The following is an 18,159-nucleotide window of genomic DNA, read 5'->3' as shown; positions in this document are numbered from 1 at the left end:
TTTCTCACCATCCCCGCGTGCTTCAAACCAAGAACAGACAAGCCAACGCAAAAATAATTAATTAATTAATTAAAGAATTTGGTCATACTAAATATTTATCATATGGTCTTAGAGCAACCAACAATGTTGGTGGTGTTGGTTTTATACACCAGCAACAAAATTCTTATTGATTGAACATTTCGATCAGACGTCTGAAGAGACCTTGTTTCGATCTAATCTTGTGCCAAGATGACGTTGCTCGTGGAGCTTGCATTAGCCATATCCATTCCTTCTCCTCATTCTAGGAAGGATTATTGGTCTGCAACAGACGAGTATAAAAAGCAACTGCATCATAAATGATGTCATACTAATCCACACATAGATAGTCTTCCTCCAGTACCATATAATCCTTTTAAAAAGGGGAAGTTCGGATTCAAGAATTACAGATGCATTGTATATTTCAGGTATACCAGCCCCAGGATCGAACTCTGCTCGCTGTTCAATTGTAACACGCAGACAGGCTGTTGGTATGTTTCCTTCGGTGAAACCTTTAAGCTTAATATTCAGAGTCTGAGACTCAGATATATAGCCAGTAACAAGAGGTGCTAGCTTCAGGATGGTCAGTAAAAGGCGGATGGGCTCACTTTTAAACTGTAACATGCATGGATGGCTTGAGCTTGCAAGAATGTTACCACTGACAGAAAGAAAATCTACTCTTACCTGCAACATAACCATCAAATATCTCACAAGGATTCACATGATACACATTACCCAAACATACTTAAGCGAGAGTATCTACATCCATTGATGGTAAAGATGACTAAAAATAGAATTTTCAGACAAATTAAAATCAAACACTAACAAAATTTAACAATATATAGACGTACATGTGCAGCTATTAGATCCTAAGCAAGATTCTGTAAGCCCTCACCAACCCAGTCTAATCATTCGTTAATAGTTAGTAACTTTTTTAATTAGTTTTTCTTTATTGTTCTGTTGTTTCTTATGCTCAGGCAACTGGACCACTACCATATTAGCTTTATTTTATTGCAGGGAGTCCTCTGCTTTGAACTTATTTTTAATGAGGCCTTCTCTTCTTCACTTCCATTCATAAATTAATTCATGAAACAATGAAGCAGAAAAGAACCAATAGACACGATTAACAATATAGATGTATAAACAAAGTTCTTGGAAGCTCCTATTTCGTTAAATATTAGGCTACTATTCCTATACCATCCTCTATCCATCCAAATTAATCGTTGAGGCTTAGACAAAATGATTGATTCTCATCTCAGAAGCATGCTTTCTTAATAGTTTCTTCAACTGAAAACTGAAAACTCCTCGTCCACGACACTCGAGTGTTACATTGCAGATAAAAAGGGAATTGGGTTCTCATTTCCAATCTTATTCGTCCGAGTAATGTTATGCTTATATTTAAGTTCCGTTCCTGGTTCTGAGAAAATAATATCATTCAACTTCCATGAAGATCAATGCCTGAACATACCAACAATCAGAAAGTTAAGTTATACTTGTCATAACTAAAAATGCATACTCCTTTAACAAAAGACATACCTGAAAGACCCCAAGATTTCGGTTATATTCAGACTCTGGCAATGTTAGTGAGACAATGACCTGCAATTGATGATGAGGAGGAATAACCCGATACTGGGTCTTCCCAGTTACGACATTATCTTTACAATTATGTCCATAAAGATCATTCGAGTCAGGCAAGATTGGCATCAAAGCCTCAGGGCTGTGTTTGGTGTAGTCAAAATTTAATACTTCCTTCATCTTCATAGGCTCCTGAACTAAGAACCTCATAAAAAACGCACTAAATATAAGGGCCGAAATCAAAAGACCACACAAAATGATACAAACATAAGCCGACCATAACAAACCCCACACACAACGGAGTCCAACCTTCCAAAGAGACTTGCGCTCCTTAAACCGTTCAGATACCAAACGACCAACCACTGCAGTAACAAGGTCCCAAACCCCAAACAACTTTCCTCTCACATACGCTCTCCCGAGCTTAATTGTTTGAAAAGGATGGAAAACAAACGTGTAAGAAAGATATAAGAACCACAAGGGAAAGCAGATACTGTAGACGAAGAAGCTAAGTTGAACCCCAATTGCCTTGATGAGCAATCCTGCAATCAACACAAGTATGCTTGAAGAGGAATCGCTGGATTCCACCTCCGAAATGCCCAATTGGACGTCCGAGTTAATCTCCGCGGTAGTCACCGTCGACACCTCAGTATTCTCTTCATTTACGCTACTCGAACCTGCCGACGAGTTAACTTGAACGGATAAAGATTCGGATCCCTCGAGTTTCTTTCCATCGTCGTTAAAATCCCAGTGAATTTCTGGGTTTTTCCTTTCGGGGTTCGTCTTCACCGAATCGTCGATTGTAGTCGTTAGAGAACTGATAGAGGAATCTGAAGAGGGAATCTCGGCTGCAATTCTGCGGCGAACAGAGGAGCGACGGCGTAATGAATTGACAGGGAAGGGGGCATTTTCAGAGGAGATTTCAGGCAGCGGTGAAGAATCAGAGGAAGGGGAAGTGGAAAGTTGAGGTTGATCGATGACGGAGCAATTCTCCGACGGGAAATCGTGGAGCGTGTCGAGGAAGTCATCATCGTCTTCATTATCTTTGGTGTCGTGGGATTCCATCTCCGAGATGGTGTATCGAACTGCGCAATCTAAAACCAAGACATGGCCTTTCTTACCATCTTCAAACTCATCCTTCCTGATCTATAGTTTATAATTTATTAAAATACCAATTTCATACATGTAATTTGAGATTTGTTCAATTTACTCACATCATTCAATGGGTTAAATAATAATGCTAATGCTAATCACAATGATAATATTTATTATCATCAATGTCATCAAGGTTTGAAACATCAATGGTGATGACAAATGAAATATCGAAATCTCAATTTTATGAAAATGTTGATATGGATGGAAATTTCTAGAAGTTTTATGAAAATTGTTATAATTAGTTACCGAAACTTTGATTGTGGCTGAATTAGACTATAATTTATCATTTTTAATCCTCATTTTTATAAAATAAGACAACATTTAGATGCATATTGTAAAATATTTATGTAGATGTCGATGCGAGAGTATAAATTTAAAAAAGAAATTAAAAATAATTACAAAATAATATCATATATTGAAAATTAATTACAAAATTAAAGAATATGAAATATGTGCATATAAAATAATGGTAAATTGATTTTATAAAATGAATTAGACACAAAAATGAAAAATCATAGCACTAAACTAACTTAACATAATAGGGATAGAAAAAAACCATAGCATTAAACATAAGAAGGATGTAAAAAGCATAACATTAAATATAACACAACATAATGAAAAAAGAATGAAGAAAAAAAACTCTAAAAATAGATAGTGCTTGAGAGAAAATGAGAGAAATTGTCCCACCCCTTCCCAGATTACCCTCTTAACCTATAAGAGAATGTGATGGCAGCAGTTACTAACCCTTTTGCGACACTTACTGACTAATTAACTTGGGAAAACATAACAACATTCCAGAGCTAGCGGAATATAACACAAATAAAGCAACCTCATAACATATTTACAGAAGTAAGGTTCAGTGGATTTCACCCTCAAAACTAGTCTCTAATATGCAATACATGTGTACAATTAATTACAAGGTAAACACCTAGACTTATCAAATACCTAGACTTATCTTTTGTTGGAGTTGATGCCCTAAAGTCTCGTGTTCTATAGTTTGTAAACAGTTTGTACGAATGCTTGTGATGTATAATATATAATATTTACTTCAAATTCTTGATTTTTCTCATCTGAATGTTTTATTTGCTGTACCACAAACCAATAAACCTAAAATCTCTAGTTGTCTTTATGTAACTTAAGCATGTATGTGGTGACATACAAGTGAATCATGTCTTAAGTGATAACCAAAATGGTCTGTAGTATATGGATATAGGAGGGAAACCTTATCCTAGTAACGCTACGAATGCGGCCCGCTTTGTGGAATAGTTACAAGTGTTGTGACTTGCCACAGATGGTCTGATCCTGATCATTCATATAGGGGACATGTGAGCAGGGGTGTTCTATACAAAGAATTTGTATAAGACCTGACCACGAAGTGTTAACGTCTCGTTATATAACACCGTTCATGACAGAGACTTTATTTCACTAGGATGACCATAGGTAACATGACTTCAATCTTGAATGAGTTAGGAACTCCTGCCATTGAGGATGGTCCTTTGATTTGCATGAGTGCGAGTGGCTAGGCCGCCGACTCAAACCTACCACTTTGGGGATTCGTCTGATTTGGGAGTTGGGAACTCAACTACACAAGATGGAATTCACTCCTTCCTCAAAGCAGGGACAAGTAGATAGATAGTTCCCTTAAGGGTTGATTTCAGGGCTTGAACGATGTGGCGCCACACACCTTCTCATGGCCCGAGAAGAATTCACACATAGCTGGACTACGTTATATTGTTCATTAGAGAGATCAGTGGTACTTAAGGAGTGAGATGTAACTAAAGGGGCAAAACGGTAAATTGGCCCAACTGTACTTACAAGCATCTGTGAAGAGTTATTGTACTCATTATTGGTTATATCCAATGGATACAGAAATATATCTATGGTAAGAAGAGTTCAATGTCGATCTTTAGTGGAATGCCTGGCAGTTAACGGATGGTGGATCTCGTGGCTAAAGAGTTTAGTCAGCTATTCATGTACTGTTGGAGCTTCGAGTCATAGGTTCATAAGGTCCCCTTGGTAGCTTGGATACAAGTTGAGAATCAATTTTTGGGTCAGTTTAAAATATTCAAATTGACAAAAAGAAGTTCGATACATTATATATGATATAATTGAACTGGTTAATTATATATGATATGATTGATTAAATGTATGTGATATATTATTTTGGAGGAAATTAGATATAAATATGATTTATATCAAGTAGAGGAGAAAACACTACAGTTGATATATGATACCAAACTATAGGTTAAGAATATAATATGATTATATTCATTATTTTATTAATTGGGCGGTTATGAGATAATTGGTCGAAGTTTTCTCCAAATTTGTGTGATAGTGGGAAGTTGAATTCAGTTCTAGTAACTGAAGAATAAAATTAAAATAGTTTCATTTTGGAAAAGACACGTTAATTCGTTCACGGTGTGAAAGTCTTGTATCACTTAGTTGTTGAGAGCCTACACGATAACGCCCATCTACTAAACGATTGCACACCTACATTTTTAAACGATCGCCCACGATTTCTTAAACGATTGTTTACCTTTACTAGACGATCACTTAGCGCACCAAGCGTAATTAAACGATCGTTTAGCTTTTGATAGACGATCGCTTAGCAATTACTACACGATTGTATACCCCGCTCTAAATGATCAAGCACCCGACTATACAATAGTCTTTTCTATCTCCCACTTGCTTGTTCGTTGTACATGATTTCTTTTCCTCCTCCCCTCTACCAATTCCATCAAAGTCCACCCTTTGGATTCTCACTCCGAGAATACTAAGGGCTTCGAGTGGTGGTGTCTTCCCCGGTTGCTTATTGTTCGTGCACTGCTGATTGTGTAGACGACCGTGGTGTTGCTGGGCGATTGCTTGCTGGATGAGAAAGAGTGTGAGGAGTTCGCTCACGGTGAGACCAAGTTATTGTGAAGAAAATCTTCAACTAGTACGTTTTCTCGGTCTTTTGTATTTATCTTTTATAGCATGCCAATAATTAGTGTTTTCGATGCATATTTGTATATTAGAATGTATGTGTGGAAATTCTGTCACAATGAAATCGGAAAGATCTGCTTCCGCTCATAGGTGCTCTTGTGTAAAAGTTCTTTTATCTTCAACTATATCCTTAAGTGGCAGGGCAGTAGAGCAGTTATCCTCTGGGGAGATGACCACTACCTGGGAGAAGAAAACATTTAAACGAGTAAGCTACTAACTCATTATAGTGCCCCAAGTTTTTCATAATTCAAATTCTATAATTTCGTAAAATTTGAGGACAATTTTGTTAATTTCGAAAATTTAGATTTGTTTAAAGGAAAGATTTGGATTTATGTCGCATTAATTTAACTTTAAGTTAATGTCGAGAAATTATTTTAAATTGAAAAAAAAGGGAGGGTTTAGAAATATATGTTTATTTATATATATTTATGTTTTGGGAAGGAAAGGAATTTAATAATATAAAGTGGAATAAGGAAAAAAATAAAATATAGTTTATTTTATTTCCCATTTAGTTTTATTATTATTATTATTATTTTATTTTATTTTATTTAAAAAAAACACACCAAATTCCCTCTCTTCTCCCTCACACGACCGCAGACCCCCCCCCCCCCCCCCCCCAATCGCTGAAACCCTTTTTTCGCCGCCGTCTGCACCTCGTGACCGTCCAGTCGATTGCTCACTCGCCCTCGCATCGGTCGTCTCTCCCAGCCGCACCGCACGTCCACCACCGTTGACCAGAGCCGACGACCGCTCGTTTGCTTTGCCGCCTGCTCTGGAGCCAGTCTTCGCGCGTCATTCTAGTCGCGAGCGTTCGTCGTCCCTCGCGCCCCCTCGCCTGCACGCCACCGTTCTTCGCGTCGAGCAAGGGTTCGAAGGCCAGCCACTTCTGTTTGACGAGCCACTGCCGCAGGTCCCAGGTCAGCCGTAGTTAGTCCGCTCGGCTGGAGTTGCGTCGCGTCGCCGGTTCTGTGCAAGCCCAGTCCGTTTTCACAGCCGTTGTTGTCTTGGTAGTCGGATTTGGACAGATTGATTGGTCGAGGGAAGATTTAAGTAGTGTTGTTGCAGTTTCTTGAGGATTTTGGAATACCTGTGTGGTTTATTAGGGTGAGTAAATGGATGTTTGAAATTTATTTGGAAAACTCAAAGGTTGATGTAAATTGGGTGTTTTGGAATTAAGCCTAAAAATTTAAAAATCGATGTTTTTGCTTTGAATTTGAAAGTTGTGTTTATGTGATTAGGGGAATGCTTCAAGTTGCTATTGATGTTTGGTTTCTTTATTTAATTGTGTGATTTCGACTAAGTAATCTTACTATTGGAATTGTCTTTGTGTCGGGTGATAAATTTATGATTTATTTTTTAGGATTTTAAGACTAGTTACAAGGATAATTTTGACTGTTCTAAGATTTAATGGATTGTTTAGAAAAGATATATGAGCATGTGTAATATGTTTGAAGCATTTTAATGTATGAGCATGATTTAGAATTTTATGAGTTATATTAAAAGGATGATTGAGCAAAACCCTTAAATATAAGTTAAGTGGCACTCCTGCTGAAATGTCTTAAAGTTAGATGAGGATTCGACATTTGCTGATTCATATAGTTATGCGATTTATTATGAGAATGTGTAGACAATACTATATATTATGAAATCTCGAATACTTGATTGTTTACATAGTTTAGTGCATGAAAGTGATGATTCATTAACACTAGATTAATTACGTATGTTGAGGTTAATTAACATGACCTTGATGAGGAGATTTTAGAGGACTCATGATTTTGTGAATGTTATATGTAATATGAAGTTAGATGCAATATCTTTTTCTTTCCAGACTATGAGACTGCATGAAAGTGATGCATGTCCAAGGGCGTTAGTACATGAAAGAGATGTACTAGGACTGTTGTGTATGAAAGTGATACATACCTAGAGGGTACTGGTGGTGTACGTAAAAGGTGCACGCTCAATGGGTTATGTGTATACGAAAGAGGTGTATATATAACTAGGTGTACGAAAAAGGTACACACTTAGTGAGTTAGGTGTATACTTAACCAGGTATACGAAAGAGGTACACATTCAGTGGGTTATGTGTATACGAAAGAGGTGTATACATAACCATGTGTACGAAAGAGGTACACATTAAGTGGGTTATGTGTATACGAAAGAGGTGTATGCATAACCATGCGTACGTAAGAGATTATGTTTCCTTCGGGATTTACCAGAGATTGTGTTTCCTTCGGGATTCACTGGAGGTTGTGGGTCCTACCGGACTTATTAGAGGTAGTGGGTATGCTTAACTACAGTAGAATAGAAACAAGTTTTTCATGTATGTATATGTCCCAGGAGGACTAGAGCAGTTTATATGTTCCACCAGAAATATAGATGTCTAGCCTGACCCCAGTAGTGGGGTTACTTACTGAGTATTTTACACTTATCATTTCTCATGTTTATGTTTCAGGTAAAAGTAGGGATGCGTTGGTGAATGATATGCAAAATCCGTCATTGAGCCACTGGGACCAGTTTTATGCTTCCGTTCATGATATTTAGATTTCTTTCATGTTTTTCCACTTTCAGTGTTCATGTTTGAAACTTACTGATTAGTATTCATTTCCAAACTTTTACAGTTTTCTAGACTCATTAAATTTTTAATTATGATTTATGGATACCCTGCTATTTGACTTTTATTTAGTTTTAATGAAAATATTTTATTTAACTTTATTTATTTGGCATTTATTTCGTATAAAAATGTATCATTTTAAATTCTATGCATGCATGTGTATAGTAACGGCTTAGTTCGAGTCCTAGGGAGTCGGGTCGTTACACTCAGTGAGTGACTAATAAATCATGAGCAACATGTTTTAAAACTGAAAACTGCCAAGCAAACTTATAATTAAACTCTTATCATAATATAGTTTAAAACATAGTTTAATCATAATCTTAAATTGAGAGATAACCATTTTGCTCAATCCATCAACATTAGTAATCCTTAGTTGAAAGAGAACTCTTTTGCTCAATCCCTCAATGTCAATTCTACCTACATGCACGTGGTTATAACTAAGTATTGTCTTACCTTAGGTACTACTGGCCAGATACCTCCACATTGTCCTTCAGCATAAAGTTCTAACATTCATCATAAAACTTATACTTTGAAGCAAATCATACTTTGAAAGCATAGCATTATAAATCATATGTTTTAACATATTTTCTAATAAGCATTGCTTCTAACGCATGCTCCTTAAAATATAAGTATTGAAACACTTAAATCATGTTCATAACTAACATGCGTTAATAACGTCATAAAACATGGTTTGCTTAGAAATCATTTTAAACATTCATATAGATTAGCACAAGTCTAAACTTTTAAGTAAAGCATGTGCTACATAAACATTTAAAAAAAAAAAAAAAAACATCAACTTTGTCACTCACAGCCTTTGGGCGTTCCTCCTAGGGTTGATAAGCCTTTTCTATTGGTGTTAACCCTATGAACAGCAACATGCTTAGTTACTAGCACTGGCCTCCTTACGAGGTTAACTTCCATAAACGAGCTCACATTTAGATTACCATAAGATGCTTTCATAATAATGCATACCTTGCTATGCGTTTAACACTTAGAAATTTCCTTGAAGTTTAAGCTTTTGCTATGCGGCCAGCACACATCACCATCACACACACTCATGCGCTAATCATATGTCCTAGGTGCCCCTTTAGCCGCACATCAATGCACACACTGCCTCCTATGCATCCAAGCCTTTAGCACACGCCCACACAACCCAACACATAGCTCGACACATGCTGACGCTCAACCTTGTCCTTGCACACATGTCAGACTAGTGAGTAGCCTGCTTGTTCAACCCGAGCAACTACCTGCTTGTTCAAATTTTTTAGATTTAAATTTAAGCTTGATTAACTTATTATCTAGGCCTTAACTCATAAAATTTCCTTCTACGAAATTATTTAAAATTTTCTTAACTAGCTTACCTTAAAATTTGAGCTCAGAATTCCTCATGGTTTGGCCAAAATCTTTCAATTTCCACCTCTGGTTCAAATTCACCCGAGAGTCTAACCTTCTTGCAAAATCTTCAGTTTCAGCTCGGTTCCTATGGAGATTTCTTCCAGTAGCCTTAGGACATCAGCTAGACTCACTAAACTTTTAGATGGTTTTAGAATCACCTTAATAACATGAGTAAATAGCTTAAACTGAGCTTTTGAACTGAAGTTCCCCTTTTATACCAACCCATGCATGTTTTCAAGCATCCCAGGCTATCAAAACAACCACTAAGTGGGATTAACTCCCTTAAGCTCGACAGCTGGTCCATTATAACTAGTGACTGAACTACTAACCACCTTTTGATCAATGCATGGCTTCACCCTTGCTTGGCACGATCAACGCATGTCCCTTGGCTCATTCATGGCTTCAACGCAACTAGCCCTTCACTTGGTCTAGTGCCAATTTCCTATGTCATGGGCTTTACTTGAACAACGCGTTGACTTAACTAAAGCAAGGCTCAACCTCAACGCATAACTCCCTTGCCTTGCACCCAACGTCTAGCATAAGGCCTTCTTTGCTCGCAACTCATGCTTAGCCAATGCCTCAATATGCCCATCGCCTATCGCACTTTCCTTTGCACATCATTACCCAACTGACCTCACATGGCTTGTCCAGCGCATTGCCTATGCTTAGCGCATGGCAACCTCATAGTCACACTCATCTTCATGGCATGATCTCGCGCCCATCACCGCTCCAAATAACCTCTACAAATCTTGGCTACCGCACACCCAAGCTCTATACGCCAATGCCTCAACGCATGGACATTCTTGGCTTCCACATTTAGCCAATTCTCCTCATCCATTGCTCCTTTGAATTACCACCCGAGAGCCATATTTTTCAACACTTAAAACTTTTTTTCCTTTCTTCATTAATCATCTTCATGCCCTTCCCTACAAACATAACATTAATTCATGCTTAACATACTTAACATACTAATGAATATACCTATGTAGGGAAAGGTTCGGGGTTTATGGAAATACTTAAGAATTCACATCAATTCAAGTCTGAAGTAAAATGATTTGAAAATTCAATGGAAAATATTTGATACGTGGTTTTTTGAAAATAAAAATTTTGTATGGTAAAAGAGGAAAAAAAAAAACTTATATTGAACTAACATAACTAGTTCCAATTGAAAAAAAAAAAAAATCAAAATTTCGATTGAAATATCAAAATTTCAAAACTTTGAGAAATTTCAAGAAATTGGATGAAAATTGAAATTTCCCCTACTAAAATTTCAAGCATAACTAATAATAATAATTACAACAACAACAATAATAATTACTATTATCATTATAATTATAATAATAATAATAATAATAATTATTATTATTATCATCATTAATAATAATAATAATTATTATTATTATTATTATTATCATTATTATTACTTCTACTTAAAAATATAGGAATTGACAATTTCAAGCATAGTGTAATTGTTTTAAATGACAAAACTGTTGAAAATATTTTTAAATATATCAAATTGTCACTATTTATCGGTGATAGACAATTATAGATGCTAATAGCGCCTATCATGTCTATTACTAATAAACTGTGATGTTTTACTACATTAAATAAGTTAATTCATTTTTCTATATTTGAAAAAAAAAAAAAAAAACTACATACCACATTTATTGATAGATGGATGAATTATGCTCATTTTAACAAGTTATAATTGACATTTACTTATTTAGAGGGTTCCAAATCTTTAAAAAAATAAATTAAAAAAGAAAAAAAAAAGTCAAATCATAAATAAATGAATTTTATATTTTGCTAATTCGTAGGATGAATTTGGGCTAAAAATTTATGAAACTTTTTTTTCTACCAAAGAAATCTGTGTTGCACAAGATGCAGCCGCAAAGATTCATCTGGGCCATTGTTTTGTGGACCATCACCATAAGAAGCGGGTAAATAGGCCCAAAAGGTTAAAGCCTACTGGGCCCAACATCAACTCTTCCGTGAGTTTTTTTTAGGGATTTTTACATAAAAAATTATGTTTGGGTTTTTATTTCATAGATATCTTTAAATTTGAATTTTTGCAAATAACTTTTTCAGTGTTAATCTTGGACCGTTCGAGTCTTTTTCCATTTATTTATATTTTTTTTCTATTTTTGAAGTTTCCTTAATAATGAAAAAATGTATTTATTATGGAGGGAAAAAATGTATTTAATATGATTTTTTCTCATTTTCAATTGGAGAGAAAAAATGCATTTAATATAAACTTTTTTCATTTTCATTTGGAGAGAAAAAATGACATTTAATATGATTTTATTTTCATATTGATTTTTTATATTGTGTATTATATTCCATAGTTTTTTTTTAAGTATTATAACAAATATATTGGTAAATATATTTGATATATACTCAAATACAATTGGTCTCATGACAACTTGTTGGTTTTTCTAGCGGATTCCTGGTTATTTTTAAATTTAGCTTAGAACATCGTATTAGATGTTTGCAAATATTCTAACCAATAGATAAAATATAAATATACTCAAATAGATTGTTGTACATTTCAAAAGTTTCAATATAACTGTATCCATATGATAGTACAATATAAATCACAGTATATATATCATAAATTTTATTTATATCACAATATATATCATTGATTCAAAGTAGTCGAAAATAAACAAAAATATCTACCCCGATGTATAAATCATGGATGAACTTAATGTTCAACACATAACATATATACGAGCATATATATTACAAAACAAGAAATCTAAACACAAAAAGTATAATTGTTTATATAACATGTATGATTATATATATCACAATACATACATACATACATACATACATACATATATATATATGCACATTTATTTCTTGGTTTATGTATTCAAGAATCCTCCCCATCTTCATCTTCATCTTCATCTCATCAAGAACCTGCATCGTCGGTCAGATCTTCTTATCTCGCATCTGATTTGCTCGCCCTACACTGTTGATTCGCCCTATGTCGTTCGTCTCCCATCGCCAGCTGCTTGCAACTCACCTTGTTGGGAAGGAAAAAAGGAGAGGGAAGAGGAAGAAAATGAGGAGGGAAGGAGAAAGAATGAGATTTCAATTTTTTTTTTTTAAAAAAAATGAAGATCAATGGGCGCGAAGCTCTAGGATTATGCATGAGAGAGAGAATAAAAATCCTAGGTATATATATATATATATACTATGCCTGTTTGTTTTATAATAAACATGGGTGAGACCTCAATGGTAAATACACACTAACATTAATGAAAATTTGTATCATATTGGCCTGATTTCTGAAATAAATTAATTGTCAAAGGCATTAATATTATATGGACAAGGTACAAATCCCTTTTGTTTAACTCTATATATAGAGTTATATATATAGAAACTGTTGAATGAGAAATTTTGGACCAATCACAAGTTGCCACGTCATTTGCTAAATTAATGAAGAAATTCTAAATCATTAAATTTGGGCTCAATTAGGAGTTGACATATGTCTTGAATTGAAGTTGAAGACAAACTTCGATGGTGCCACGTAGTTTTATCATGACCGTTAAATCAGATAAGATTAATTTGGCCCAATTTGATATTATTTGGGTCAAAGTCCAACTAAGCTAAAAAATAGGCTGAATTGACCCAAATGTCAAATCAAACCTAAATCCGATTAATTGGGCCCAAAGGCCAGATATATGGATCAATCAAGCCCAAGCTCGCCTGTTAACTCTATAAATAGAGAAGCTCTCCTCATCTGGAGGGGTCAGCAATTCTACACTCCAGAGAGCTTAGAGAGAATTCCCTACAATCAGAAGACTCTTTGACTCCTGAAGCTGACCACGCTTGAAGACTGAAGTCCTTTGGAGATGCAGGCATTCTGAAGAACGAAGTCCTTTGAAGATACATGCATTCTAACCATGCTTGAAAACCGAAGTCCTTTGAAGATACAAGCATTCTAAAGGCTGAAAAAGATACAAGCATTCTGAACACACTTGAAGACTGAAGTCTTTTGAAGATATAAGTATTCTTCCAAGACTCGAAGCTCAAGAACATCCACACACCCCGCTTCTATACATCAAGCGTACGCATTCAATCGAGAGGGAATCAGAGGATCAAGTACTAGAGATCGAACCACATCGCATCAAATCAATATCAACACCAACTCAACAAACTTAAAGGCCGATCATCCAAGAAGATCAACAAGCCTGTTCATTAAATTAGTGATACGAGCTTAGGAGTGTATTGTATAAAGTAATTGGAAAAATAAGTGTAGATGTGAATGATGCGTTGATGCGTTAGTGATGTTCAACAGGACGCATGACATTCCTTTATAGGCGTTCAAGTTTTCCTGAGTCAGATCCAAGTATAAATCCAACTCAGGTTCTTGGTAAATCCAGGGTCGAACTCAGGGATTCAGATTAAAGCTAACGCAGACCTTGCATTGTAACTGTTGTAGAAATGTTCTAAGTGAATGTAGAAATGAGTTATTTACACTAAGTTATTGTGTGCGTGCAAGAAGATACAAAAGGGTCAAGCAGAGAATAAGGGGTCGTGTGAAAATGGAGTTTGATGCAAGTGATATGCGTCAATCTAAGTTAGATGTACACGAACAAGAATATGATGTGGATGAGATGACTTGCTTATCTCCGTTTATGCGTTAGACTTCTATTCGGCACTTCTCAATGTGAATGTCATACAATACCTATCTCTTGGCTGTATGCGTCAGTCACAGGATGCAATAAAATACCAATGCGTCTATCTTTAGATGTACTAGCTTTTTAACTTAAAGCTGGCTTGTTTATTCTCTCAAATAATTTAAGCTAAAGCTGCTTTTACTAATTGATTTAGTTGGCACAAGCGTTTCGAAATGGAATTTTGCATGAAATTATAGATGCATCCAACATAAAACAAAAATAAACAATGGCGAAGTAAGATAGATCAAATATGTGAATTTATAAAGAAACTGATTGTCTTTACAAAACCAATACTTAATCAAATGAGATGACGAAAATGATAAGTAAGATGAAATGTAAGGAGTCAAGCCGCAGAGTACAATCTCTTGTCCTCTTTGGCTCAATTCTAATTCGTGTACAACCACTTGTGGAAGAATTAGAAGAAAGTTCTCTCTCGAGCTCAGCTTTCTTCGCTCCTTGATCGGCGGTGGTGGTGGTTCTTTTCCTTCTTGTTCTTTTCGACACCACAGCACAGCTCTAAGGTCTCAGAATTTCAGAATTATACAATGAGCTAAAAAGGAAAGATCCCTTTATCTGGTGGGATTTCTTCTATTTATAGGCGTCGGTCTTCTCCAACTTAAAGATGGGCAGCATTAAATTTCATACACTGGTCAGCCGCCTGACACTCAGATGCTTTTCAAATGCCGCCAGCTGCAGATGCCCATGCTTGCAAGTGGTGATTTGACACAAACGACCTGAATCAATGAATCTTCCTTGCGTTGAATCCCTCTGACGCATGCCCATGCGTTTGTCATTACCTGCATCACTTAGAATATTTGTTGAAATCCTGCAATATCATGTGTTAATGCTGCAGTATTTTAGCAATAAGCAGTCTTTTACATGAGTTTGATAATGTTCGAGTAATTCCATGCGTTTTCTTTTAAAATGAAGAGATTTTATCATTAAAGATCCTAATTGTTCCAACTTTTGAGTCACAATAACTTATATTTTTACAAGTGATAACACCCTCAAATTTGAACAATGCTTGTCCTTGAGCATTCCACAAATAATTCTTTGTTATCTCTATTATCTTAAGTGTGCAGGGTTCACCTCTCATCATATTCACTTATAAGTTTGAGAATGGAGTTTGGAAAATGTACGCAGGTTGATTCTTTTCTAAAAGGAATAATGTTTTATTTCAGGTGCAGCAAGCCTTTTGTCAACAACTCCTTTCGTTTCTCAAAACATTCTCGTTTCTTCTAAACTAGCAATGCATTAGCTACTTTTCTTTTCTTTTTTTAAAATGTCGGTAAAAGAAAAAGTGTGAATTCTAGGTTACCCATGCATTGTTCCAGGTATCCCATCTTCGTTTTGGCTTGCCCCCACGAGTGTCATACGAGCATCCAACTACAGGTGAGAGCCTTTCACAACAAAACTCATATCTAGCATGTATGCGTTTCAAGATACAGCTTCTTTAAAATAGATATCGGAGATTTGGGACGCATTGGTTTAGGAGACTTAACTTCGTTTTGGCTTGCCACCACAGGTGTCATGCGACATCCAACTACGGCTGCTTGTTCTAATTTTTTAACTCATGCCAATTTGAAGTTTTCTTTTATAAAGTATTGACAGAGAAGTTTGCGTTTGACATCTTTATATTTTGTTTCCTCTCTTTTTTATGTACTCAATGAATGCATCTTAACTCGGATTTCCCTCGCCCCAAATTTTTGGAGATCAGCTAAATCCTCATTGCTAAAAGAGAAACAAAATTTCGAAAAGGCTTTGAGAATTTCGAAAGGAGTTTTGATTTAGAGTTTGCATGCGTTAGAAAAAAAACATGTAGACTTTTTAGAAAAGTTTAGACTTTGTTGATTTTCTTAACGCCTACTCTGTACTTAGAAGTTTCATATTACTAATATCATTGAGATAAAACAACGCACAAGACAAGAAAAATAGCTAAAGAACAAAAAAGGTATGCTAAGGACAAACGCGAGGATGAAAAATGATAGAAATTTCGTTCATTTCATTAGATAACTCAGTAATGGAATGAAACAAACATAACAAACAAATACAAAAGATCAATAAATAAAATAAAGTAACCAACACCCCCAAATTTATTGTGCTGGCGTGTCATCCCTACGTTCTTCTGCAGGGTCTTCATCCATGAAGCGCAGAGGGTTCCTTAGGTGGGCAAGTAGTGGTGGCAAGGCAAACATTCCAACCATGACCTGGTTAATATATTACGTTGTATAGATGAACTGATCCTGCATTCTTCTTGTTTTCTTATGCATCACTTCCAATTGAAAAACAAATTCTAGTCATTTATGCTGCTGCATGTAATCCCTTAGAACCCTATTTTGCTGTTGAAGTGTTTCAATGGACACAGCAAGTGGTCTGAATTGATCACTAATGAAAGTTTTCAACTTGTCAAAATCAGTGCGTGGTTGCGGTGGTGTTGGTTCTTTGGCTCTTTCAACTGGGTCTTCAAAATTTCCTACGTTGCTTGTCCCTAACCCAGTTGGTTCAAAAATAATTGGAGGAAGTACAAAAGTTGGAATTGGAGCTGGTAAGGGAGAAGGAAGGGGACTAGGGATTTCTTGATCTAAATTGATAGTCTCGTGCTACGTTGGATCAAGAATCCCTTCTTGCGAGGCCAAAGGTGAGTTTGGGAGAGGGATATTTAAGTCTGGCCGCGCTTCTTCATCAGTAAACGCATGCTCCACTTCGTAATCTTCATTTGTTGAAGCCTCATCGCTATGTGCAATTACTCGGATGCGTCTTCTTTTGGAGGCGCGTTGGGAGGGTCGAGGTCTTGTTGTCGCATCCTTGCGAGGTAGGGTAGGCTAGTACGGCGAACTGCGAAGCAGACGCCTGATTAACTTGATATCCATCAGACCATCGATTTCCTCATAATCATCTCCCAGAGGGATGCCCCCGCATTCACACAGTGCACAGATCAGCCAAGGAAAGTAAAGTTGTCCTCGTGGTTTTGCTTTAATGGCTTTGATCTGGTCCATGATTATCCTCCCTACATCTAGAGGAATGCACTGCATGATGCAATAAGTGGCCAGGACACGTTCTCTTGATACTGTTTCATCATGCGTTGTAGGCATGATACTTTTCTTAATCAAGTATAACCATAAGTTTGCGTCCGATTTCAGATTCCTAGAAGCTAAGATCATTACTCCACTTCTTAATATTTGCCATGTGCTTCCAGGTTTGGCCACTAATTTTAATGCATTTTCTATCTGCCTTGGAGTTGGATGTTCCAAGATGAGATTTCCCTCTGCATCTGGGTTGCTTGCAATATCGAACACTTCATTAATTTTGTCGGCTGAAAAGCGCACCAAAACATCATCAACGAGTGCCGCATTTTTCTTCATATCAAACTCACTACCATAAAATTGGCGGACAAGGTTGGGCCAAATCCTCGTGTGCTCAATGCATAATTGACCCCAGCCCATTGCGTCCATAGTTTCAGTTATATATGGCGACAATGGGTTGCGTTCGGGGAAGAAGCCCTTCTCGGCAAGGATGTCACGAAATTGGTACTTCTTTCCTTTGGTCTTTTTAGGTAACACGGTAGTTACCTTGCATTTGCCCGCCTCATGTGCTTTGGCTTCCCGTGCCAGCTCCCTTAATTCATTTTCCAATTCTTTTTGGAGGGCAGACTTCCTTCGCCCCTTTCGTGCAGGCCTATACCACTCCAATTCCTTTTCCAACACTCTTGACCTTGAGCAGCTCTCATGCGTCACA

The 18,159-nt window shown here is 36.4% G+C and overlaps 1 protein-coding gene and 1 long non-coding RNA gene across 2 annotated transcripts; one reads left to right on the top strand and one right to left on the bottom strand.

The window, feature by feature from the left end:
- Nucleotides 1-36: 36 nt before the first annotated feature.
- LOC120074195 (seipin-2-like) lies at nt 37-2,790 on the bottom strand. The gene is made up of 2 exons (XM_039027245.2): nt 1,552-2,790; nt 37-699 (listed from the first exon to the last, which is right to left on the bottom strand). The coding sequence occupies exons 1-2, from the start codon at nt 2,650-2,652 to the stop codon at nt 253-255; spliced, it is 1,548 nt and encodes a 515-aa protein (XP_038883173.1). The 5' UTR covers nt 2,653-2,790; the 3' UTR covers nt 37-252.
- Nucleotides 2,791-6,312: 3,522 nt separating this feature from the next.
- Nucleotides 6,313-8,435, top strand: LOC120074453 (uncharacterized). The gene is made up of 2 exons (XR_005480996.2): nt 6,313-6,831; nt 8,180-8,435. It is a non-coding gene; the product is annotated as an uncharacterized LOC120074453 (long non-coding RNA).
- Nucleotides 8,436-18,159: the final 9,724 nt, after the last annotated feature.

This window comes from Benincasa hispida, chromosome 3 (genome assembly GCF_027475165.1).
Source record: "Benincasa hispida cultivar pf3 chromosome 3, pf3_genome.v1.1, whole genome shotgun sequence".
NCBI classification, from domain to species: Eukaryota; Viridiplantae; Streptophyta; class Magnoliopsida; order Cucurbitales; family Cucurbitaceae; genus Benincasa; species Benincasa hispida.
This window is presented reverse-complemented; position numbering and strand designations above follow the sequence as displayed.

What these genes read in the sequence shown, in the direction of transcription:
- LOC120074195 (XM_039027245.2), bottom strand. Translation starts at nt 2,652, where the DNA reads ATGGAATCCCACGACACCAAAGATAATGAAGACGATGATGACTTCCTC. An exon ending in GAAATCTTGGGGTCTTTCAG is followed by an intron (nt 700 to 1,551) that starts GTATGTCTTTTG and finishes GTTATGTTGCAG; the next exon opens with GTAAGAGTAGATTTTCTTTC.